Source organism: Bombina bombina, chromosome 9 (genome assembly GCF_027579735.1).
Source record: "Bombina bombina isolate aBomBom1 chromosome 9, aBomBom1.pri, whole genome shotgun sequence".
In the NCBI taxonomy this organism is placed as follows: Eukaryota; Metazoa; Chordata; class Amphibia; order Anura; family Bombinatoridae; genus Bombina; species Bombina bombina.
This window is the reverse complement of record NC_069507.1, coordinates 199,666,043-199,692,696: the sequence shown is the minus strand read 5'-3', so window position 1 is coordinate 199,692,696 and position 26,654 is coordinate 199,666,043. Positions and strand designations below refer to the sequence as shown.

The 26,654-nt window shown below is 40.2% G+C and overlaps 1 protein-coding gene across 1 annotated transcript in view; it reads left to right on the top strand.

Moving 5' to 3' along the window:
- UBTD1 (ubiquitin domain containing 1) overlaps window positions 1-26,654 on the top strand; it is a 147,043-nt gene that overhangs the window by 82,515 nt on the left and 37,874 nt on the right. The window contains exon 2 of the mRNA XM_053692572.1: window positions 24,979-25,206. Within this exon, the coding sequence (XP_053548547.1) occupies window positions 24,979-25,206 (228 nt within the window). The remainder of the gene's footprint in view (window positions 1-24,978; window positions 25,207-26,654) is intronic.

Here is a 26,654-nt window from a genome sequence, read left to right as displayed (position 1 = left end):
TGGAAGATAATAAGACAAGGCAATAGCACTTAGTCGGAACTTCAAATGAGTAGTAGATTATTTTTTTAATGACAATTTTAAAAGTTATGTCTTTTTCCACTCCCCCTGTACCATGTGACTGCTATCAGTCAATCACAAATGCATACACTCTTATTCTGTGAATTCTTGCACATGCTCAGTAGGAGCTGGTGACTTTAAATATAAAAATACTGTGCACATTTTGTTAATGCAAGTAAATTGGAAACTTGTTTAAAATTGCTGCTCTATTTAAACAATGAAAGTTTAATTTTGACTTGAGTGTGTTCTACTGCGTAAAAATTGGACAAACATTTGTGTTAATGTAGAGTTTTAGTCTGAAGTTTATATTTGTAACACTCAGTATGTGGATTTTATTTTAAATATAGGATTTCTTTTTTTTTTTAAATCTGATTAGTCGAAAAAATAATCGGCCGATTAATCGATTATGAAAATAATGGTTGTAGCCCTATTTAATATTCTATCGAAGCAGTGTTTTGCAACATTTTTATGTAGCAGCGTTATAAATTATTGGAGACAGTTACCTTACTCTTCAACAAAAGATACTAAGGTGAGAAAACAAATATTTGATAATGGGAGTAAATTAGGAAAGTTGTTTATAATTGCATGCTCTGTCTAAACCATGAACGTTTAATTTTGACGTTACTGTCCCCTTTACTGGTTCTTCTTGTATTGCTGGAAATATTAGGATTCTCATTTGGGTAGCTGATTGACGAAACACGCTGTTTTGCAAATGGTGCGTCCGCTGACTTTATAACATAACCAGTCTTTCGGACATTGCTAAAGCCTTTATTAAAGGGACAGTATACTGTAAAATAGTTTTTCCCTTAATGTGTTTACAATTGCTTTTTTTACCAACTGCAGAGTAAAAAATGTATGAAAATTAGCTTTTTAAGGTTTATTTCTGTATATTAAAGCTCTGATTTTGTGTTTTGAAGCCACATCCTAATAAAATAGGTTGAACTTGTAGGTATAATCGGATCTCATTACTGTATCACATTGTGTACTTATACCTGCTTCTTTATCTTATATCTGTCCTTAAAACAATCACCAATACTTTGAGAGAACAATGGAAAATCAACATTTTATTACCTTATCTCTGCTTTATCACACTGGGAGTGTAATTTCTTCTGCTGGCTGTGTTTACAAAGCTTATCTATAGCTGGTACGTGCGGCCACAAACTTTCAGAATAGGTGGGGATACCACATGCTAAATCAACAATTTCAAATGCCAATATAAGGGTAAAGGAGCTACTTGTAAACAATTTAATACACTCCAGCAGGTAAAGTGGATCATTGGGAACAAATTAAAGGGGAGAACATTTTTGAGTAAACTGTCCCTATAAGATGACAAGCGACCGCATCCACTGTCCTAATTTTACTATATACACAGCGGGTAATAAAAGAGAAGGTTCTGCTGGAACCTCTTGAAGCTATTGGCTCACTATCAATCAAACCACTTCACCACTGGTATTCATGTTCTTGTAGGTGTGGAACTGATTTACTTATTGATTTAATAATGTATTATATATCACTCAGTTGCACAATAATACAAAAGTAAGATATAAATCTTTACAGAATGGTGGCAGTTGGTAAAACAGTTTTGTTTGTGTACATATCATGACAAAGATTAATGGTTCAGCGATGCAGCTCATTACATTAATACTTTACTTATATTTTACGACTTGGGCTTCTTAATCTGTCCAACTCATTCGACCATCATGACCGACAAGACCATGCTCTTGCTCAAGAGCACAGTCAGGTCTGCACACGTTTTTACTTGTGCGTTGGTAAATCCAGGTAACCGATGTTGCGCCAGATGCTCCAAAGGTGTGCAGACACACTAAAATCAAAGTAAGGTAGAGCAGGAGATTTAAAAAAAAACGTGCGCACAGTCTTTTTTATATATGCACACTTTCTGAAGCACTACCTCCTACTTCACTATGTATATTCATATGAGCCTATAGGTGTCTGATGGCTGTCATGATATGGAGGCAGGAAATTACAAGGACATTTTGATATTAAAAAAAATAAATAAAAAATCTGCTGCTTATTTGGAATTAAGTGCTATTGCTTTGTATTTTTATTATAGTTTTGTAGATTAAATTTTAAAGCGTAATCTTCTAAATTTTATGTCGGTGCTACTAAACTTAACAAAAAATGGTATTTCTATGGATAATTGCAGTGCACATAGTAATTATCGGGATCTCTGTGATTTGAACCTACAGCTGCTGATCCTATAGATGTCCTCTCATAACCTTGCTTTAATACCATAAATATTGGGTGGCAGATTCTAAAGTCAATAAAGATTAAGTCAGGATTAAAAGAACAGTAAAGTGGTGTTGTTTTTTCTTCTTCTTTGTTACATATAAAATATGGCATTTTAAAATAAATTGCATTTTTTTTGTTCCTGAACTAAGGAATTAAACAAAAAGTTAAAGAAAGAAAGAAAAAAAAAAGCTTTTTTGTGGGTGTGTCAGCATCCACCAATAAAGCTGTAGAAATTTTCCTTACAGTTCATGGGCAAAGCATTCATAAGCCTCAGTTGTACCTAGACATGCACTTTAAGTTAGTTTCAAAAGCAGCATAAACAGTATTTGCAAATGTTCAGCAACTCTCCTTCAGATCTCTGCAGAGAAACCTAGGTTCCAAAATGGCTGCACCCATAATAAGATGGAGGTGCATGAAATGTATTTTTAGTTTCCAATTTTAAAGAAATCTTATTTAATGTAAATAATAATAATAATTTGAATAAGTTTAAAAAGTCCTATTTAAAATGAATGAAAAATGTTTTTGGAGTGTATTGTCCCTTAGAAACAGTACACAGCCTGTACCTTTTTCCTGTCTTGCGGAAATACAGGATACCAATGTTATACTTGTACATAATGTGAGAGTACAAGACAATTATTATTTTGTGTAATATTCCTGATAAAAAATAGGGATGTTGTTGAAATAACTGAGAAAAAAACTTGATAATTTGAGTAGAAGTCAAAATACTTTCTGTGTTTTGCTCAGTGTCAGTATTGTATTGCTACTCAAGAGCCAACTTTAAAGCAGCTGTTGATTGGGGAATACGTACATATGCCATGTCTGATTTGCTCAGCAGCTGTGGTGCAGTAGTGCATTGCTAGCCCAGTGCTGACAATAAAGGGATATTAAACCATAAATATAAGCTACATGGAAATATATTGAATAAATGCTTCTATTTTAAATTACAATGCATTTTTGTAGATTTCAGTTTTGATGTTTCTATCCCTTTTAAATAGAAGCAGCTTATATATATATATATATATATATATATATATATATATATATATATATATATATATATATATATATATATATATATATATATATTCAGCAATTTAAAATATGGGGAGGCGAAAAGTGAGTTTAAAATCCTCCACTAAATCCAAAATGTAGAGAAAATAACTCATTGTGTCAGAAGTATAAGCAAGTCTTCTGACTTGTTTAGATTTGTAAATGGTTTGCACAATGAGTTATTTTCTCTACATTATATATATGAGTTATTTTTTTTATATATCAAGCTGTGAGTTCCCTATTATACCATTTGCAGGTCCTACAGCTGTCTGAAAAATAAATGTGTGTATGTAAAGCGGTGTTATTCAGCATTTAATTAGGGTCTGACATACTGCTGAGTTGCATTGTATGTTGCCTTAGGCAAGAAAGTTAGAAAATAAAATGCCCTTGGAATGTATTTAATTTTATTACAGTCTTTACACCCTTTTCTTGAACAGTGTAGCATAAAATGTCATTTCTAATAATGGCCCTTTTTTTCTTATATAACAATATACAGTACAAACTTGTGTATAAAATATTCTCTTTTGAGTTATTTGCTTATGATAAAATAGCTTTTAGGGATCGATAAGCAATTTCTGACTGTAAAAAAAATAGGCAAATTCAACAAATACCTATAGATAAATTTGTTCTTTTAAATGGACATGCGAAAATAAAATAACCTAATGCGCTAGTTTGTCTCCTATAAGTAGTATGTTTTTTGCTTTAAGTTTTCTTTGTGCAATATTGGACTATATTGGATTTTAAAGGCATTTGATTTTGTGGAATTATAATTTTAACATTAATTCACAGACTGGACATAGCCACAACCACTGGGCGGTCCGGTCCGATAACACAGTTTGGTGTATTTGTTTTTTCTAATCTAACTTTGGTGGATACTGGACAGACAGGCTGCTAATTGCTATTATGTTGCTCTTTGTATATTAATGTAACTAGCTAGATACCAGGTATGTGCTCAATACATCCATCTAAGCCCTGACATTGCTCAGCATATGTTGTATGTTATTCCATACTATTTTCTAATACTTCACTTGTTAGGTTTGGTAAATAGCAACTATATCTTAAACTTGATGTTCTATATTTTTTTAGTATGCACTATCCTTGTACACCATTTGTTTGCACTGTGGACTCTATGGTAACACACACCTGTGGGTGTAATTATCCACCATGGGAGGGGTCCTGTATGCTTTAAAGGGATAGTCAAGTCCCATAAAAACTTTCATGATTCAAATAGGGAATGTAATTTTAAACAACTTATCACCAATTTTGCTTTGTTCTCTTGGTATTCTTAGTTGAAAGCTAACTAGGAGGTTCATATGGTAATTTCTTAGACCTTAAAGGCTGCCTCTAATCTAAATGCATTTTGACAGTTTTTCACCACTAGAGGGCGTTGGTTCATGTGTTTTATATAGATAACACTGAGTTCAACAACGTGAATTTACAGAGGAGTGAGCACTGATTGGCTAAAATGAAAGTCTGTCAAAAGAAGTGAAATAAGGGGGCAGTGTGCAGAGACTTAAATACAAGGTAATTACAGAAGTAAAATGTGTATTACTATAACTGTTGGTTATGCAAAACTGGGGAATGGGTGATTAAGGGATTATCTATTTCTCCAACATAGGTGTGTCCGGTCCACGGCGTCATCCTTACTTGTGGGATATTCTCTTCCCCAACAGGAAATGGCAAAGAGCCCAGCAAAGCTGGTCACATGATCCCTCCTAGGCTCCGCCTACCCCAGTCATTCTCTTTGCCGTTGTACAGGCAACATCTCCACGGAGATGGCTTAGAGTTTTTTAGTGTTTAACTGTAGTTTTTTATTATTCAATCAAGAGTTTGTTATTTTGAAATAGTGCTGGTATGTACTATTTACTCAGAAACAGAAAGGAGATGAAGATTTCTGTTTGTATGAGGAAAATGATTTTAGCAACCGTAACTAAAATCCATGGCTGTTCCACACAGGACTGTTGAGAGCAATTAACTTCAGTTGGGGGAACAGTGTGCAGTCTCTTGCTGCTTGAGGTATGACACATTCTAACAAGACGATGTAATGCTGGAAGCTGTCATTTTCCCTATGGGATCCGGTAAGCCATGTTTATTACGATCGTAAATAAGGGCTTCACAAGGGCTTATTTAGACTGTAGACTTTTCTGGGCTAAATCGATTCATTATTAACACATATTTAGCCTTGAGGAATCATTTTATCTGGGTATTTTGATATAATAATATCGGCAGGCACTGTATTAGACACCTTATTTCTTAGGGGCTTTCCCAAAGCATAAGCAGAGTCTCATTTTCGCGCCGGTGTGGCGCACTTGTTTTTGAGAGGCATGGCATGCAGTCGCATGTGAGAGGAGCTCTGATACTTAGAAAAGACTTTCTGAAGGCGTCATTGGTATCGTATTCCCCTTTGGGTTTGGTTGGGTCTCAGCAAAGCAGATACCAGGGACTGTAAAGGGGTTAAAGCTTAAAACGGCTCCGGTTCCGTTATTTTAAGGGTTAAAGCTTCCAAATTTGGTGTGCAATATTTTTAAGGCTTTAAGACACTGTGGTGAAAATTTGGTGAATTTTGAACAATTCCTTCATGTTTTTTCGCAATTGCAGTAATAAAGTGTGTTCAGTTTAAAATTTAAAGTGACAGTAACGGTTTTATTTTAAAACGTTTTTTGTACTTTCTTATCAAGTTTATGCCTGTTTAACATGTCTGAACTACCAGATAGACTGTGTTCTGAATGTGGGGAAGCCAGAATTCCTATTCATTTAAATAAATGTGATTTATGTGATAATGACAATGATGCCCAAGATGATTCCTCAAGTGAGGGGAGTAAGCATGGTACTGCATCATTCCCTCCTTCGTCTACACGAGTCTTGCCCACTCAGGAGGCCCCTAGTACATCTAGCGCGCCAATACTCCTTACTATGCAACAATTAACGGCTGTAATGGATAATTCTGTCAAAAACATTTTAGCCAAAATGAACCCTTGTCAGCGTAAGCGTGGCTGCTCTGTTTTAGTTACTGAAGAGCATGACGACGCTGATATTAATATCTCTGAAGGGCCCCTAACCCAATCTGAGGGGGCCAGGGAGGTTTTGTCTGAGGGAGAAATTACTGATTCAGGGAACATTTCTCATCAGGCTGAATCTGATGTGATTACATTTAAATTTAAGTTGGAACATCTCCGCATTTTGCTTAAGGAGGTATTATCCACTCTGGATGATTGTGAAAAGTTGGTCATCCCAGAGAAACTATGTAAAATGGACAAGTTCCTAGAGGTGCCGGGGCTCCCAGAAGCTTTTCCTATACCCAAGCGGGTGGCGGACATTGTTAATAAAGAATGGGAAAGGCCCGGTATTCCTTTCGTCCCTCCCCCCATATTTAAAAAATTGTTTCCTATGGTCGACCCCAGAAAGGACTTATGGCAGTCAGTCCCCAAGGTCGAGGGAGCGGTTTCTACTTTAAACAAACGCACCACTATACCCATAGAGGATAGTTGTGCTTTCAAAGATCCTATGGATAAAAAATTAGAAGGTTTGCTTAAAAAGATGTTTGTTCAGCAGGGTTACCTTCTACAACCCATTTCATGCATTGTCCCTGTCACTACAGCCGCATATTTCTGGTTTGATGAACTGATAAAGGTGCTCGATAGTGATTCTCCTCCTTATGAGGAGATTATGGACAGAATCAATGCTCTCAAATTGGCTAATTCTTTCACTCTAGACGCCACTTTGCAATTGGCTAGGTTAGCGGCTAAGAATTCTGGGTTTGCTATTGTGGCGCGCAGAGCGCTTTGGTTGAAATCTTGGTCGGCTGATGCGTCTTCCAAGAACAAGCTACTAAACATTCCTTTCAAGGGGAAAACGCTGTTTGGCCCTGACTTGAAAGAGATTATCTCTGATATCACTGGGGGTAAGGGCCACGCCCTTCCTCAGGATCGGCCTTTCAAGGCAAAAAATAGACCTAATTTTCGTCCCTTTCGTAAAAACGGACCAGCCCAAAGTGCTACGTCCTCTAAGCAAGAGGGTAATACTTCTCAAGCCAAGCCAGCTTGGAGACCAATGCAAGGCTGGAACAAGGGAAAGCAGGCCAAGAAACCTGCCACTGCTACCAAGACAGCATGAAATATTGGCCCCCGATCCGGGACCGGATCTGGTGGGGGGCAGACTCTCTCTCTTCGCTCAGGCTTGGGCAAGAGATGTTCTGGATCCTTGGGCGCTAGAAATAGTCTCCCAGGGTTATCTTCTGGAATTCAAGGGACTTCCCCCAAGGGGAAGGTTCCACAGGTCTCAGTTGTCTTCAGACCACATAAAAAGACAGGCGTTCTTACATTGTGTAGAAGACCTGTTAAAAATGGGAGTGATTCATCCTGTTCCATTAAGAGAACAAGGGATGGGGTTCTACTCCAATCTGTTCATAGTTCCCAAAAAAGAGGGAACGTTCAGACCAATCTTAGATCTCAAGATCTTAAACAAATTTCTCAAGGTCCCATCGTTCAAGATGGAAACCATTCGAACTATCCTTCCTTCCATCCAGGAAGGTCAATTCATGACCACGGTGGATTTAAAGGATGCGTATCTACATATTCCTATCCACAAGGAACATCATCGGTTCCTAAGGTTTGCATTCCTGGACAAACATTACCAGTTTGTGGCGCTTCCTTTCGGATTAGCCACTGCTCCAAGGATTTTCACAAAGGTACTAGGGTCCCTTCTAGCGGTGCTAAGACCAAGGGGCATTGCAGTAGTACCTTACCTGGACGACATTCTGATTCAAGCGTCGTCCCTCCCTCGAGCAAAGGCTCACACGGACATCGTCCTGGCCTTTCTCAGATCTCACGGCTGGAAAGTGAACGTGGAAAAGAGTTCACTATCCCCGTCAACAAGGGTTCCCTTCTTGGGAACAATTATAGACTCCTCAGAAATGAGGATTTTTCTAACAGAGGCCAGAAAAACAAAACTTCTGGACTCTTGTCGGATACTTCATTCCGTTCCTCTTCCTTCCGTAGCTCAGTGCATGGAAGTGATCGGGTTGATGGTAGCGGCAATGGACATAGTTCCTTTTGCGCGCATTCATCTAAGACCATTACAACTGTGCATGCTCAGTCAGTGGAATGGGGACTATACAGACTTGTCTCCAAAGATACAAGTAAATCAGAGGACCAGAGACTCACTCCGTTGGTGGCTGTCCCTGGACAACCTGTCACAAGGGATGACATTCCGCAGACCAGAGTGGGTCATTGTCACGACCGACGCCAGTCTGATGGGCTGGGGCGCGGTCTGGGGATCCCTGAAAGCTCAGGGTCTTTGGTCTCGGGAAGAATCTCTTCTACCGATAAATATTCTGGAACTGAGAGCGATATTCAATGCTCTCAAGGCTTGGCCTCAGCTAGCGAGGACCAAGTTCATACGGTTTCAATCAGACAACATGACGACTGTTGCGTACATCAACCATCAGGGGGGAACAAGGAGTTCCCTAGCGATGGAAGAAGTGACCAAGATTATTCTATGGGCGGAGTCTCACTCCTGCCACCTGTCTGCTATCCACATCCCGGGAGTGGAAAATTGGGAAGCGGATTTTCTGAGTCGTCAGACATTGCATCCGGGGGAGTGGGAACTCCATCCGGAAATCTTTGCCCAAGTCACTCAGCTGTGGGGCATTCCAGACATGGATCTAATGGCCTCTCGTCAGAACTTCAAAGTTCCCTCCTACGGGTCCAGATCCAGGGATCCCAAGGCGGCTCTAGTGGATGCACTAGTAGCACCTTGGACCTTCAAACTAGCTTATGTGTTCCCGCCGTTTCCTCTCATCCCCAGGCTGGTAGCCAGGATCAATCAGGAGAGGGCGTCGGTGATCTTGATAGCTCCTGCGTGGCCACGCAGGACTTGGTATGCAGATCTGGTGAATATGTCATCGGCTCCACCTTGGAAGCTACCTTTGAGACGAGACCTTCTTGTTCAGGGTCCGTTCGAACATCCGAATCTGGTTTCACTCCAGCTGACTGCTTGGAGATTGAACGCTTGATTTTATCGAAGCGAGGTTTCTCAGATTCTGTTATCGATACTCTTGTTCAGGCCAGAAAGCCTGTAACTAGAAAGATTTACCACAAAATTTGGAAAAAATATATCTGTTGGTGTGAATCTAAAGGATTCCCTTGGGACAAGGTTAAGATTCCTAGGATTCTATCCTTCCTTCAAGAAGGATTGGAAAAAGGATTATCGGCAAGTTCCCTGAAAGGACAGATTTCTGCCTTGTCGGTGTTACTTCACAAAAAGCTGGCAGCTGTGCCAGATGTTCAAGCCTTTGTTCAGGCTCTGGTTAGAATCAAGCCTGTTTACAAACCTTTGACTCCTCCTTGGAGTCTCAATTTAGTTCTTTCAGTTCTTCAGGGGGTTCCGTTTGAACCCTTACATTCCGTTGATATTAAGTTATTATCTTGGAAAGTTTTGTTTTTAGTTGCAATTTCTTCTGCTAGAAGAGTTTCAGAATTATCTGCTCTGCAGTGTTCTCCTCCTTATCTGGTGTTCCATGCAGATAAGGTGGTTTTACGTACTAAACCTGGTTTTCTTCCAAAAGTTGTTTCTAACAAAAACATTAACCAGGAGATTATCGTACCTTCTCTGTGTCCGAAACCAGTTTCAAAGAAGGAACGTTTGTTGCACAATTTGGATGTTGTTCGCGCTCTAAAATTCTATTTAGATGCTACAAAGGATTTTAGACAAACATCTTCCTTGTTTGTTGTTTATTCAGGTAAAAGGAGAGGTCAAAAAGCAACTTCTACCTCTCTCTCTTTTTGGATTAAAAGCATCATCAGATTGGCTTACGAGACTGCCGGACGGCAGCCTCCCGAAAGAATCACAGCTCATTCCACTAGGGCTGTGGCTTCCACATGGGCCTTCAAGAACGAGGCTTCTGTTGATCAGATATGTAGGGCAGCGACTTGGTCTTCACTGCACACTTTTACCAAATTTTACAAGTTTGATACTTTTGCTTCTTCTGAGGCTATTTTTGGGAGAAAGGTTTTGCAAGCCGTGGTGCCTTCCATTTAGGTGACCTGATTTGCTCCCTCCCTTCATCCGTGTCCTAAAGCTTTGGTATTGGTTCCCACAAGTAAGGATGACGCCGTGGACCGGACACACCTATGTTGGAGAAAACAGAATTTATGTTTACCTGATAAATTTCTTTCTCCAACGGTGTGTCCGGTCCACGGCCCGCCCTGGTTTTTTAATCAGGTCTGATAATTTATTTTCTTTAACTACAGTCACCACGGTACCATATGGTTTCTCCTATGCAAATATTCCTCCTTAACGTCGGTCGAATGACTGGGGTAGGCGGAGCCTAGGAGGGATCATGTGACCAGCTTTGCTGGGCTCTTTGCCATTTCCTGTTGGGGAAGAGAATATCCCACAAGTAAGGATGACGCCGTGGACCGGACACACCGTTGGAGAAAGAAATTTATCAGGTAAACATAAATTCTGTTTTTTTAAAATAACAAAAATTCTGGTGTTGACTTTCCATTTAAAAGTTTGTTGGTAATATAATTCTGGTTTGGTCTGAGGAAGGGGTTTTTGCACCATGAAACAACAAGTTTTTTGTTTGCTAAATCCAGTGAGTACGGTCAGTCTGTTTACTGCATTATTCCATTACCTGCACCCTGGTTGCTGTCACATAATAAATATATATATGTATATGTGAAACTGTCATATGGTTAACTCCTAGTTTCCTAGTTGTGCTCTTTCGGTTTTCAGGACTGAAAAACCCACAATTTTCAGGAAAAGGGGAAAAAATAGATAATTAAAGTATAATTGCAAAGTTGTTTTACTATGCATAAGCATTTTATATTGCAGTACCTCTAACATTGCTGGGACTGTGAATGTATACTTTATTTTTTTGGGGTGTCCCATCCTCTGATTACCATAGCTACAGAATTTTAAACTTTATTTCCAAGTTAGAATGAAATTCTGTTGGAATTTTATTTGATCTATGAACAGTTGTCATTTTCCAATGATCGCTAAAGTAGTAATCCAAGCTAATTAGTTTATCAGGGATCCCGACAAGCTTGCATAACCGTGTCAGCTCACAGAATATCTTGTAAGATCTTATGTTTAATCCACAACTATTCTGAGACACACTAGATTAATTGATGTTAATTCCACAAGCTATAAATAATTGTTTATGAAAGTGACCTTTGTGCACTCTGTATTTTCTCATTGCAGCATGCCAGGCTGTTTGTTTGCTGTATATGTAGATTTAATTCATTTAACCCCTTCACTTCCAGGAATTCCAGACAAAAACTTCCCAAATTACCTAAGAATTTTTAGCATTTTTGCTATCACTCCATTTAAACCGAAATAGAGCCTTTTTTTCTTTAGTTACCTATCAAAACTATATATTGTTTTTAGTAGACAACCAAAGGTATTGAGCCTTTTTGGTATATTTCATGCCACTGTTTTGCTGCCAAATCGGATCATATAAAAAAAAAAAGTGCAGTTTTAAAAGAAATGGATGTAAAAGCTTCTCTGGGTGTTTAGAAATAGCAGACATTTTATGGCTTTGCCATTGCTTTTTGGTAATTAGAAGGCCGCTAATTGCAGCTGAGCACCACACTGCTGAAATTCTTGACAGTGAAGTGGTTAATCATTTAGCTGCCAATAGTAATAGTATTCTAGCATCCCTGACCCCACCCACCCTCCTCACCACCATCTTAGGTGATGGTAGACAGTCTGCCAGTATAAAGTTTGTTTGTTTTTTTAAGTCTTTTTTTATTATTTATTGTATTAATTAATTTTATTGTTTTCTACAGTGTAGAGTCCCCCTTACCATCCCACCTCCCTGATCCCTCCCCCCCCCCCCTATGGTGTAGCAGTCTCCCCTCCTCCCCCGCCCCCTCTCTGAGGGCATGATTGTAGGGTCCACCCACCTCACCATAATTTTTTTTTTTTCTGTAGTGTAGCATCCTTTCCCTTCCTCTGGGAGGGATACCACAGGCTAAATAAACTATTTAAAATGCCAATATAAGGGTAATGGAAATACTTGTAAACAATTTAATTCACTCAAGCAGGTAAAGTGGATCATTGGGAACAAATTAGAGTAAACTGTCCCTTTTAACATCTTGATTGCTGCAGTTGTTTTTCAATAGCTGAACTCGAGCTACCACTTGTATTTTTCTGCAGACAACAAGGCTAGCCAATTATGAACTGCTATGTAGCATGGTTAGCCTTCAGAAGTCTGCAATGTGCTAAATTACATGAAAAGTGGGCAAAATGAAAAACAAAGTAAACTGCAAAGTTTTATATATAAAAAATTAAAGGAATAGTCTAGTCAAAATAAATTTACATGATTCAGATAGTGCAAGTCATTTTCTTCTTAAATGGAAAGAGTCCACAGCTGCATTCATTACTTTTGGGAAATAAGAACCTGGCCACCAGGTGGCGGCAAAGACACCTCAGCCAAAGGCTTAAATACTCCTCCCACTCCCCTCATCACCCAGTTATTCTTTTCCTTTCGTCCCAGGAGGTTGGCAGAGAAGTGTCAGAATTTTTGTTTTTTGTCTCTTATGGAGGGTAGTACTCTTCAGCATGGGACAGGAGTCTTAAGTATTCCTGTCAGTCTCTCAGTGAGGGCTTGGATGAAAGTCAGAGTCCGGAGATGCAGGGAGAGTCTTTCTGCGAAACCATCCCGACTCAGATTAACAGCTCCTCAAGCAATCAGCGTTGTCTAATTTCGCTCCGCTGCCTGCTTCTCTCAAGTCCATGGCGGAGGCGATGCTACTATCCGTCGCACTTGAAAGGCCGTGTTCCTGTTCCACCGCGTAGATTTCGATAAGATCGTTTCATTTTACTTTATTCATCAATGTAATGTGAATGTTTTCCTGAGAGGCTACCTTGCGGGTCTAACTTATACATAAGGGTCTCAGTGAGTCTCTTGTAGTATCTTGGAATCGAGGGTTCATATCTCCTGAGGGGGGTTATTGAACAGGGGGGTTTATAATCATGTTTGTAATGTGATTCAACCTGCTTATGTGTGATGTTTATGGGCTCGTGGTTTGGAACATTGAGGCCTTTGGAAGTGACGCGGCCTTTTGGCTGGGCGTGTTTTTTTGGGACTTTATGGTTCACCTTGTGTTCGGGTGTGGTTCCGTTTTCCATTTCCGCATTCCCAACCGTGGGACGAAGGAAACATTTCTAGTCCGCAGGGGTCTGTTCATAGGAGGGTGTCAGGTGCCGTTTTTGTTTTTACTACTTTAGTCCATGTTTATATATCCTTTATCCAGTTATGAAGGATTCTGATGCTGAGACTGTGCTAATTTCAGATTCAGTTACAGAGGATTCTGATACTAAAACTATTTTGATTTCAGATTCTGTGTCCGGTGACAAATCCGGATTGGCCTCGTTGACACGTGTCAACTAGTTTTGTTCCGTATGCCATTTCAGAACGCCTGGTTCCTCGGGCTTGGGGAATCAAGGGACTGCTGAGCCATCCACCTCTGGGGGTCCTGCTGAGATGTGAACTTTGTTGAGTCTATCCTGTTAGCTCAGTCTGTTAGGGTATAGATTTTCCTTTCAACTTGCTCCATTGATTTCAGAAGAGGGTTTACTCTTCCTTCGGATTCTGAGGGTATATACTCTCCTTCTCGGGGGGCCTCGATTGAGGTTTTGTGTTCCCCTTTTTAGGGACCTGTGTGTAGGTCTGTCGACTTAGGTTGTCTGGAGCGTGCCCTCTGTCTGGGGGTTGCTTTTGCGGTCTGTTTTCTTGCTTGACTGCTTCTTCTTCCTCGCAAGTACCCTCTGTGTCGTCCTGTTATGGACTCTGTGTTCTCAAACTTGGAGTTTTTCACCTGGGTGTATTACACACTTTACCATGGTCGAATGCTTTGGTATTCTATGGTCAGACACTGGGAGGACTATGCCTCTTCAGTTACATTCTGTGCTTGCAGGATGTTGGAGAGACGTCTGTTCTGTCTCTGTGCCCGGTCTTATCCCGGGTTTCGCTTGGTATAGGCGTGGCCTCCTTTCCATGTTTGGGCCCCTTTTTATCTCTGAGCTGGGTTCACTCTTGGAGGTGTTCTTTTTGTATTAGGGGACCTTTTTGGTTTCCTTGGTTCTCCTTTGCCTTGTCCCCTTGGGGGTTTTGGCTGGTGTCTCCCATTTTGTGGGGGGTGAGCGGTGGGGGGCCGTCTGTTGGGCGATGGTGTCTCCTGGAGGACTGTTGGCTCAGTTGAGTTTGTTTTGCTGTCTCTAGTTTGGCTTCTGGACTAACTGCGGGTCAGTGTCATTGGGGCTTTTCCTCTTAAAATTTTCTCTGCTTCGGACGAAGCAGGGTTTTCTCTTGTTAAGTGTGTTCAGTCCACGGGTCATCCATTACTTATGGGATATATTCTCCTTCCCAACAGGAAGTTGCAAGAGGATCACCCAAGCAGAGCTGCTATATAGCTCCTCCCCTCACATGTCATACCCAGTCATTCTCTTGCAACCTAACTAAAGATAGGTCGTTGTGAGAGGTCTGTGGTGTTTTTAAACTTAGTTTATTTCTTCAATCAAAAGTTTGTTATTTTAAATGGCACCGGAGTGTGCTGTTTGTTTCTCAGGCAGCATTAGAAGAAGAATCTGCCTGCGTTTTCTATGATCTTAGCAGACGTAACTAAGATCCACTGGCTGTTCTCGCACATTCTGAGGAGTGGGGTAGCTTCAGATAATGGGAATAGCATGCGGGGTCCCCCGCAAATGAGGTATGTGCAGTACAATATTTTCTGGGAATGGAATTGACTAAGAAAACACTGCTGTTACCCATATGATGCAAGTACAGCCTTAAATGCAGTAGTAGCGACTGGTATCGGGCTGATAAATGTATGCGCAGTTGAGTTATTTTCTAGGGACTAGAATTTGACTGAGAAAATACTGTTAATACTGATATAATGTATAAGCCTTAACTGCAGTAGAAGCGACTGGTAGCAGGCTTAGTGATAACTTTGCATGACATTGAAAAAGTTTGTTTTTAAAACGTTTACTTGCATGTTATTCGTTTTGTGAGGTACTTTGGTGATAAATCTTTTTGGGCATGATTTTTTTCCATATGGCTAACGTATATTTCTGCATAGAAACCGTTATATCAGGTCTCCCACTGTTGTAATAATGAGTGGGAGGGGCCTTTTTTAGCGCCTTGTTGCGCAGTTAAAATTCTAGCACAGTCTTCCTGCTTTCTTCCTCCTTGATCCAGGACGTCTCTAGAGAGCTCAGGGGTCTTCAAAATTCATTTTTGAGGGAGGTAATCAGTCACAGCAGACCTGTGACAGTGTGTTTGACTGTGATTAAAGCGTTAAATCTTAAATTGATTATCCGTTTTGGGTATTGAGGGGTTAATCATCCTTTTACTAATGGGTGCAATCCTCTGCTAATTTAATACATTTACTATTAAAAATTGTTTGCTATAACTGAATTAGTTCATTGTTATTCAACTGTGTTTTTTAAAAGCGCTGCAGCGTTTTTTATATTGCTTGTAAACTTATTGAAAGTAATTTCCAAGCTTGCTAGCTTCATTGCTAGTCTGTTTAAACATGTCTGATACAGAGGAATGTGCTTGTTCATTATGTTTAAAAGCCGATGTGGAGCCTAATAGAAATATGTGTACCAATTGTATTGATGTTACTTTAAATAAAAGTCAGTCTTTACCGGTAAAGAAATTATCACCAGACAACGAGGGGGAAGTTATGCCGTCTAACTCTCCTCACGTGTCCGTACCTTCGCCTCCCGCTCAGGAGGTGCGTGAGATTGTGGCGCCAAGTACATCAAGGCCCTTACAAATCACTTTACATGATATGGCTAATGTTATGAAAGAAGTATTATCTAATCTGCCCAAGTTAAGAGGCAAGCGCGATAGCTCTGGGTTAAGGACAGAGCGCGCCGATGACACGAGAGCCATGTCTGATACTGCGTCACAATTTGCAGAACATGAGGACGGAGAGCTTCATTCTGTCGGTGACGGTTCTGATTCGGGGAGACCGGATTCAGAAATTTTAAATTTAAGCTTGAGAACCTCCGCGTGTTGCTAGGGGAGGTGTTAGCGGCTCTGAATGATTGTGACACGGTGGCAATCCCAGAGAAATTATGTAGGCTGGATAAATACTATGCGGTGCCGGTGTGTACTGACGTTTTTCCTATACCGAAAAGGCTTACAGAGATTATTAGCAAGGAGTGGGATAGACCTGGTGTGCCCTTTTCCCCTCCTCCGATATTTAGAAAAATGTTCCCTATAAACGCCACCACACGAGACTTATGGCAGACGGTCCCTAAGGTGGAGGGAACAGTTTCTACTTTAGCCAAGCGTACCACTATCCCGGTGGAGGATAGTTGTGCTTTCTCAGATCCAATGGATAAAAAATTAGAGGGTTACCTTAAGAAAATGTTTGTTCAATAAGGTTTCATATTACAGCCCCTTGCATGCATTGCGCCTGTCACTGCTGCAGCGGCATTCTGGTTTGAGTCTCTGGAAGAGGCGATTCGCACAGCACCATTGGATGAGACTTTGAGCAGGCTTAGAACACTTAAGCTAGCTAATGCGTTTGTTTCGGATGCCATAGTGCATTTAACCAAACTTACGGCTAAGAATTCCGGATTCGCCATCCAGGCGCGCAGAGCGCTATGGCTTAAATCCTGGTCAGCAGATGTGACTTCTAAATCTAAACTACTGAATATTCCTTTCAAAGGGCAGACCTTATTCGGGCCCGGCTTGAAGGAAATTATTGCTGACATTACTGGAGGTAAGGGCCACACCGTTCCTCAGGACAGGGCCAAATCAAAGGCCAAACAGTCTAATTTTCGTGCCTTTCGTAATTTCAAGGCAGGAGCAGCATCAACTTCCTCCGCTCCAAAACAGGAAGGAACTACTGCTTGTTACAGACAGGGTTGGAAAGGCAACCAGTCATGGAACAAGGGCAAGCAGGCCAGAAAGCCTACTTCCGCCCCTAAGACAGCATGAAGACAGGGCCCCCTTTCCGGAGACGGATCTAGTGGGGGGCAGACTTTCTCTCTTCGCCCAGGCTTGGGCAAGAGATGTCCAGGATCCCTGGACGTTGGAGATCATATCTCAGGGATACCTTCTGAACTTCAAAACTTTTCCTCCACAAGGGAGGTTTCATCTGTCAAGGTTATCAACAAACCTAGTAAAGAAAGAGGCATTTCTACAATGTGTACAAGACCTCTTAGTGATGGGAGTGATCCACCCAGTTCCGCGAACGGAACAAGGGCAAGGTTTTTACTCAAATCTGTTTGTGGTTCCCAAAAAAGAGGGAACCTTCAGGCCAATCTTAGACCTAAAGATCTTAAACAAATTCCTAAGGGTACCATCGTTCAAGATGGAAACCATTCGAACCATCCTACCCATGATCCAAGAGGGTCAGTATATGACCACAGTGGACTTAAAGGATGCCTACCTTCACATACCGATTCACAAAGATCATTATCGGTACCTAAGGTTTGCCTTTCTAGACAGGCATTACCAGTTTGTAGCTCTTCTCTTCGGTTTAGCTACGGCTCCGAGAATTTTTACAAAGGTTCTGGGCTCGCTTCTGGCGGTACTAAGACCACGAGGCATAGCGGTGGCTCCGTACCTAGACGACATTCTGATACAAGCGTCAAGTTTTCAGAATGCAAAGTCTCATACAGAGATAGTTCTAGCATTTCTGAGGTCGCATGGGTGGAAAGTGAACATGGAAAAGAGTTCTCTGTTTCCACTCACAAGGGTTCCCTTCATAGGGACTCTTATAGATTCTGTAGAGATGAAGATTTACCTGACGGAGTCCAGGTTATCAAAAATTCTAAATGCTTGCCGTGTCCTTCATTCCATTCCAAGCCCATCAGTAGCTCAGTGCATGGAAGTAATCGGCTTAATGGTCGCGGCAATGGACATAGTGCCATTTGCGCGCCTGCATCTCAGACCGCTGCAATTATGCATGCTAAGTCAGTGGAATGGGGATTTCTCAGATCTGTCCCCTTTTACTGAATCTGGATCAGGAGACCAGAGATTCTCTTCTCTGGTGGTTGTCTCGGGTTCATCTGTCCAAAGGAATGACCTTTCGCAGACCAGATTGGACGATTGTAACAACAGATGCCAGCCTACTAGGCTGGGGCGCAGTCTGGAACTCCCTAAAGGCTCAGGGGTCGTGGACTCAGGAGGAGAAACTCCTTCCAATAAACATTCTGGAATTAAGAGCAATATTCAATGCTCTTCTAGCTTGGCCTCGGTTAGCAACATTGAGGTTCATCAGGTTTCAGTCGGACAACATCACGACTGTAGCTTACATCAATCATCAAGGAGGAACCAGGAGTTCCCTAGCGATGTTAGAAGTCTCAAAGATAATTCGCTGGGCAGAGTCTCACTCTTGCCACCTGTCAGCGATCTACATCCCAGGCGTGGAGAACTGGGAAGCGGACTTTCTAAGTCGCCAGACCTTTCATCCGGGGGAGTGGGAACTTCATCCGGAGATATTTGCTCAACTGATTCTTCGTTGGGGCGAACCGGAACTGGATCTCGTGGCATCTCGCCAGAACGCCAAGCTTCCGTGCTACGGATCCAGGTCCAGGGACCCGGGAGCGGTGCTGATAGATGCACTAGCAGCCCCTTGGGTTTTCAACATGGCTTATGTGTTTCCACCGTTTCCGTTACTGCCTCGACTGATTGCCAAGATCAAACAGGAGAGAGCATCGGTGATTCTGATAGCGCCTGCGTGGCCACGCAGGACCTGGTATGCAGACCTAGTGGACATGTCGTCCTGTCCACCATGGTCTCTGAGGCAGGACCTTCTAATTCAGGGTCCTTTCAACCATCCAAACCTAATTTCTCTGAGGCTGACTGCATGGAGATTGAACGCTTGATTCTATCGAAGCGTGGTTTCTCGGAGTCGGTTATTGATACATTAATACAGGCTCGGAAACCTGTGACCAGAAAAATTTACCATAAGATATGGCGTAAATATTTATATTGGTGTGAATCCAAGAGTTACTCATGGAGTAAGGTTAGGATTCCTAGGATATTGTCTTTTCTACAAGAGGGTTTAGAAAAGGGTTTATCCGCTAGTTCGCTAAAGGGACAGATTTCTGCTCTGTCTATTCTTTTACACAAGCGTCTGGCTAGAATTAAGCCTGTGTTTAAAGCTGTTGCTCCTCCATGGAGCTTAAACTTGGTTCTTCAAGTTCTTCAGGGTGTTCCGTTTGAACCCCTTCATTCCATTGATATTAAACTTTTATCTTGTTAAGTTCTGTTTTTGATGGCTATTTCCTCGGCTCGAAAAGTTTCTGAGTTATCTGCCTTACATTGTGATTCTCCTTATCTGATCTTTCATTCAGACAAGGTAGTCCTGCGTACTAAACCTGGGTTTTTACCTAAGGTTGTTTCTAACAGGAATATCAATCAAGAGATTGTTGTTCCATCATTATGTCCTAATCCTTCTTCAAAGAAGGAACGTCTTTTGCATAATCTAGACGTGGTCCGTGCCCTGAAGTTCTACTTACAGGCAACTAAAGATTTTCGGCAAACTTCTTCTCTGTTTGTCGTTTACTCTGGACAGAGGAGAGGTCAAAAGGCTTCGGCTACCTCTCTCTCTTTTTGGCTTCGTAGCATAATACGTTTAGCCTATGAGACTGCTGGACAGCAGCCTCCTGAAAGAATTACAGCTCATTCCACTAAAGCTGTGGCTTCCACCTGGGCCTTTAAGAATGAGGCCTCTGTTGAACAGATTTGCAAGGCTGCAACTTGGTCTTCACTTCATACTTTTTACAAATTTTACAAATTTGACACTTTTGCTTCTTCGGAGGCTGTTTTTGGGAGAAAGGTTCTTCAGGCAGTGGTTCCTTCTGTTTAATGTTCCTGCCTTGTCCCTCCCATCATCCGTGTACTTTAGCTTTGGTATTGGTATCCCATAAGTAATGGATGACCCGTGGAGTGAACACACTTAACAAGAGAAAACATAATTTATGCTTACCTGATAAATTTATTTCTCTTGTAGTGTGTTCAGTCCACGGCCCGCCCTGTCTTTTTTGAGGCAGGTTCTAAATTTTAAATTATAACTCCAGTCACCACTGCACCCTATAGTTTCTCCTTTCTCGTCTTGTTTCGGTCGAATGACTGGATATGACATGTGAGGGGAGGAGCTATATAGCAGCTCTGCTTGGGTGATCCTCTTGCAACTTCCTGTTGGGAAGGAGAATATATCCCATAAGTAATGGATGACCCGTGGACTGAACACACTACAAGAGAAATAAATTTATCAGGTAAGCATAAATTATGTTTTTTTATTGGGTAGAGGTTCAGGCCTGGTGCCCTTAGTATGGGCCGTCTATTGTACCCTCCCATCTTGGCATTCAGTGTCCTCTATAGCTTGGGTATTGTTTTCCCAAAAGTAATGAATGCAGCTGTGGACTCTTTCCATTTAAGAAGAAAAACATAAATTATGCTTACCTGATTTCCTTTTCTTCTAATGGAAAGAGTCCACTGCTCCCCACCCGTAATTTTATGTGGGGCGTCCTTATTATTCTTCTGGCACCTTTTCACCCTGATATTTCTTCTACTGTTCCTTGTTCCTCAGCAGAATGACTGGGGGATGAGGGGAGTAGGAGGTGTTTTTAGCCTTTGGCTGGGGTATCTTTGCCTCCTCCTGGTGACCAGGTTCTTATTTCCCAAAAGTAATTAATGCAGCTGTGGACTCTTTCCATCAGAAGAAAAGGAAATTATCAGGTAAGTATAATTTTATGTTTTTTAACAACTTTCCAATTTACTTTTATCATCAAATTAGCTTTTTTCTCTTGATGTTATTAGTTGAAAGCTAAACCTAGGTAGGCTCATATGCTAATTTTTTTGCCCTTGAAGGCTGAATGCAATTTTACATTTTGTTCACAACTAGAGGGCATTAGTTCATGTGTACCATATAGATGACATTTTGCTTACACCCGTGGAGTTACCTAGGAGTAAGCATTGATTGGCTAAACTGAAATAAAGGGGCAGTCTGCAGAGGCTTAGATACAAGGTAATCACAGAGGTAAAAAGTATATAAATATAACGGTGTTGGTTATGTAAAACTGGGGGATGGGTAATAAAGGGATTATCTTTTTAAACAATAAAAATTATGATGTAGACTGTCCCTTTTAAGGTGTTTACTGTCCCTGTAATCATGTTCTGTTCAAAAGAGAAAATGTCAACATGTATTTGTGTTTGCTTTAAAAAAAAGTGTTACTCTGCTGAATAATCTAACTTTTTCTATAGAAGTTGTATATGTATTTGAGCAACATGTCCCTTTAAAAAAAAAAAAAAAAAAAAAGAAAGATCCTGCCCCCATGCACATTAACTTCAGTAGTGTGTGGTTGTATCCGCACACAATTCCTAACATACCTGCAGTGATAGAGGAACCTATTGTACAGAAGCGTTGGAGATCCATAAATTTGTGTAGTTAAAGGAACATGAAACCCCAAATATTTCCTTTATAAATCAGATTATACAACTTCAATCAAATTTCCAATATACTTCTATTGTCTAATTTGCTTCATTCTCTTGGTATCCTTTTTTTTTTCTTAAAGTATACCTAGGTAGGCTCATGAGCTGAGAGCTAGATGCTGATTGGTGGCTGCACATATATACCTCTTGCCATTGGCTTACCAATGTGTTCAGATAGCTCATAGTACTGCATTGGTGCTCCTTCAGCAAAGGATACCAAGAGAATAGATCTGGCCAAAGATGGTTTCCTATCCTTTTATGTCTAACCTTAGTGTAGATTGAAGAAGGTCAATTTGTGCATTGTTTCTACCTATGCCTAATACCTCTTTTTAAGAAGAGACATAATGGTCTAGGATCTAATACGCTTTCAAATCTCCCTTAAAGGGACAGTTCACTGTAATAGTTTTTCTCTGAATGTGTCCCCATTAATCCAGCTGCAGCATATATAATGTGTGAGAAATTGCTAATTTATGCTTCTTTTTGCAAAAGAAATAGCTGGATTTGCTCTTATAACTCAAATACTTCCCTTTCTTATCACCTCACACTGTGAGTGTAATTTCTTCTGCTGGCTGTGTTTACATAGTTTATCAATATCCTTATACCAGGTATAGAAACTTTCAGTATAAGTTGGGGACACTACAGGCTACATTAGCTATTCCAAATGCCAATATAAAGGCTAAGGAGATATTGTAAACAATTTAATACACTCCAGCAGGTGAAATGGATTATTGGGAACAAATTAAAGAAGAGAAAGTGTTTGGGTAAACTGTCTCTTTAAAGCATTAATAATAATCACACTTTCCCTCAGCTCTTTGTGTTAATAAACATGGGATTTAAGTAGTAGCCTTCTGCTGAATGTCCCTGTTGGGTTATCGTTGTTTATTTTTATCTGCCACCTTCACCATGGAGATTAATAACAATGTCTGTTACTATCATTTTACTTAAAGGTATACACAAAATAACGCTACCTAAAATAAATTTGTGTAAAATGGCTAATTCTTTCTCCATGCATAACCAGCCTTGGGGTTAAAAAAAGGGGGAAACGTATGTGCTTAACTGAAGAGTTGTCCCCAGATGCGACATGTTATTCCTTACTTCTTGCAAAGGCGGAAAGACATCAATCATAAGACACATTAATGGGACAGTAAACAATGTGCAATTACAAGGCCTTTATGTTTTGCTGCTATAAAATAACATGTCAGCCAAGTCTTATAGGGACACTGAGCCCATTTTTTTTCGTCATTCAGATAGAGCATGCAACTTTCTAATTTACTCCTATTATTAATTTTTCTTCATTCTCTTGCTATCTTTATTTGAAAAAGAAGGCATCTAAGCTGAGGAGCCTACCAATTTCTGGTTCAGACCCTGGACAGCACTTGTTTATTGGTGGGTGAATATCCACCAATCAGCAAGAACAATCCAGGTTGTTCACCAAAAATGGGCCGGCATCTAAACTTTCATTCTTGCTTTTCAAAAAGATACCAAGAGAATGAAGAAAATTTGATAATAGGAGTAAAGTAGAAAGTTGCTTAAAATCGCATGCTCTATCTGAATCACAAAAGAAAAAAATTGGGTTCAGTGTCCCTTTAATGTTTTTAAAACAAATGAACATCCTTTTTATTGCAATTATTTTTTCAATAGCCAAGCTCCACCCACCATGAAGCCACAAATCAGTAAACGCTACCGAGGGTGCTGAACCAGAAATGGGCCGACTCCTAAGCTTACTTTCCTGCTTTTCAAATAAAGATACAAAGAGAACGAAGAACATTGATAGTAAATTAGAAAGTTGCTTAAAATTGCATGTTCTTTCTGAATCATGAAAGAAAGAAGAAGAAAAAAAAAAAAAAAGGTTTCATATCCCCCTTTGAGTGTTAAGCACTTTTCCACCTAAGCCGATTTGAGGTATATATATATATATATATATATATATATATATATATATATATATATATATATATATATATATATATATATATATATTTTTTTATTTTTTTTATTTTTTTTTCCAGATCCCCGTTGGAAAGGTTAGGCGATTACTTTCCAATGGTGGGTCTTGGGGGTCTGTAGCTGCCGAGATGCAGCATGCCCCCTTTCCCTATACTTATCATTGTAATTTTTCAATAAAGTTACACGGTGACGTCATTGCGCGTGACGTCACCACGCAAAACGTGAATCCCCGACGGTGACTGTCGCTATACAGGCCCGATCGCCGGGGTAGGAGCGGGTGGGAGCCATCGTTGGCACACAAGGGGTTAATATGAGCTTTAGTCAGCAGACGGCAACACTAGCCAGTGCCACTGTCGTAAAGTTAGTATAAACTGAATTGTTTTGTAGTTATCAGCTAAAGATATTAGGGACAGATATATAACAGTTAGTCTTGAGAAGTCAGCATGGTGCATTTCAAGGTCTGAGGGTTAGACATTGCTTCCATTACATGAAAAGGGAACTAAAGAAATGATGAGATTATATCACAAAGTTGTTTTATTATGCTAAACTAACAATTTTATAGAAACATCTCTCAGTGTTTACGATCTCTTTTTAAAGGCCAGTTATAAATGAGTATGTCTAGAGTCTGCAATTTTCAGAATTGAATCCAAATTTAATTATGATTGGAAGAATAATAAAAATAATTTGATAAATATTAGTTATTTTATGCAGATCTTTTACAATGCAATGCTATGGTTTACAAATACTATGCACTAAAGCAATGACTTAAATCTCCCATTTAATGGACATTGTACTGTAATTTTCTGCCCTTTAATGTGTTTTCTGTGGTCCATGTTACCTGTTGAATTTAGCCTTCTCTTCCTTATTAAAGGGACACTAAAGTAAAAATTGACTCGGATACAACATGCAGATAAAAAAATAAAAAACTTTGATTGGCTGATTGCTGTCACATGATGCAGAAGGATTCGAAAATTGGATTAAAGGACCACTCAATGCAGTAGAATTGTAGGTGTTGCATTGTTAGGAAATTACGCTCTTCATAGACTACATTTTTAGCTTTCTGATCTATTGTCACTAGGCATGAATGTTTGTTTCTTCTACAAGTTGCGCTGCCTTTCTGCATGTTCTTAGAAGTTGTTTGTTTTTTTAAAAGACCTATTGATTGGATGATCCAATTATTATTTTTTTTCTTTTAATTTTATTAGGACGCAATGAACCTTTGAAGAAAGAACGACCTAGATGGAAAAGTGACTATCCTATGACAGACGGACAGTTACGCAGCAAGCGAGATGAGTTTTGGGACACCGCTCCAGCATTTGAGGGTCGCAAGGAGATATGGGATGCCCTAAAAGCTGCAGCTTATGCGGTTGAAGCCAACGATCATGAGCTGGCTCAGGCTATTGTGGATGGAGCAAATATCATTTTACCACATGGTAAGTGGAAAGTCTACACACTTCCTTACATTTGACTAGTCCTATAACTGGGGGGAAAAAACATTTTAGAGGGGCATGATACGTTTGTAAAATTAAAATGTTCATTCAAAAACTTTACAATATATTATTTATTTTGCCCCAATTTTCCTGTAATTTATCTTTGAAAATTGGAAGCGCAAACTGCAGACTTTCCAAGCCTGACCCTGAGGTTGGTCACAATCCTTTTGAAAAACGTATCAAATAATTTATCTAGAAAAATCCCCATATACTGTAATGGTGATTTTCTGTAGAACATCAGTAGGATTGTGATTAAACCCCCTCTCGTTACATATCTGTCCATAATTAGTCTCAGCAGGAGTGAAAAGATAAGGTACAGTGTACGTTTTGCTGACAAAATGATCACGGAAAGCCTTGTTTACTCCAATAAGTCTAGATTAGCTCCTTACATAAAGCAAGTGGCGGGGAGGTATCAAAAACAATTAGCCAGTATGTTGATGTATTGCAATAATAAGAATTGTTCTTCCTTAGATTGTGCTTTCATAAAGAGATGTGTAGTTGTAATGTTGTCATCAATGTGCTTATAAATACAACTGAGAACAATACATGGCGGTTCTTCATCCTAGTCTTTTACCATCACAGTAACTCAGATATTTCTTTCTAATGACACGGTGAGTCCACGGATCATCATCAATTACTGTTGGGAGGCAGAGAGCACTACAGCAAAGCTGTTAAGTATCATTTCCCTACCCACAATCCCCCAGTCATTCTCTTTGCCTGCATTGCAAGGAGGTGGTAAAGTTTTCGGTGTCTGATAAAGTTCTACAATCAAGTTTTTTTATTTTAATATACAGAGTAGATTTTCTCTGCTATTCTGGGGTTTAGCTTGGTCCACGTCAGTTTTTTTCAGTAGGGCAGTGGTGGCTTTTAAGCAATTGAGAACTTGTGAGGTACAATCCTCACTGCGCTTTCTCAATCATTCTTGCTGCCCTAATCTGAAAGCCTGTGTAAGTTTACTCAGTCTTTCTTTTTTCACAGGTCCATGAGGAGCTTCGACCTCTCAAACCAGGTGAACTGTCCAGTTGCCGGACAGGCTGAATTTAAGGCAAGTGCTTTGTTTAGTTTTCTTTCAGGGTAAGAAAGATTCTGGCACTTGAGCAGCTAGCTCAATTTTTAATGTTAAAATGGGACATTTTATTTTATCCTAGTAAGGATTCATTTAAAAAATGGCAGTTTGCAGGCACTGTGGGATGTGTTAGGTAATGGTGGCTCAGATTATGTTCCTAGTTCCGGTTTATTACGGGCAGGACTGGTGTGTACTGTGTGGTATTTTTCATTTTTTTCTTCTTCACTTATAGATCCTTATAATTGCGGATCTTTTGTTTGTCTTCTTTTTGCCGGAACTTTTCTTCGACCACCGAGACAGCCACAGATTTGGCGCGCTTCTTCTC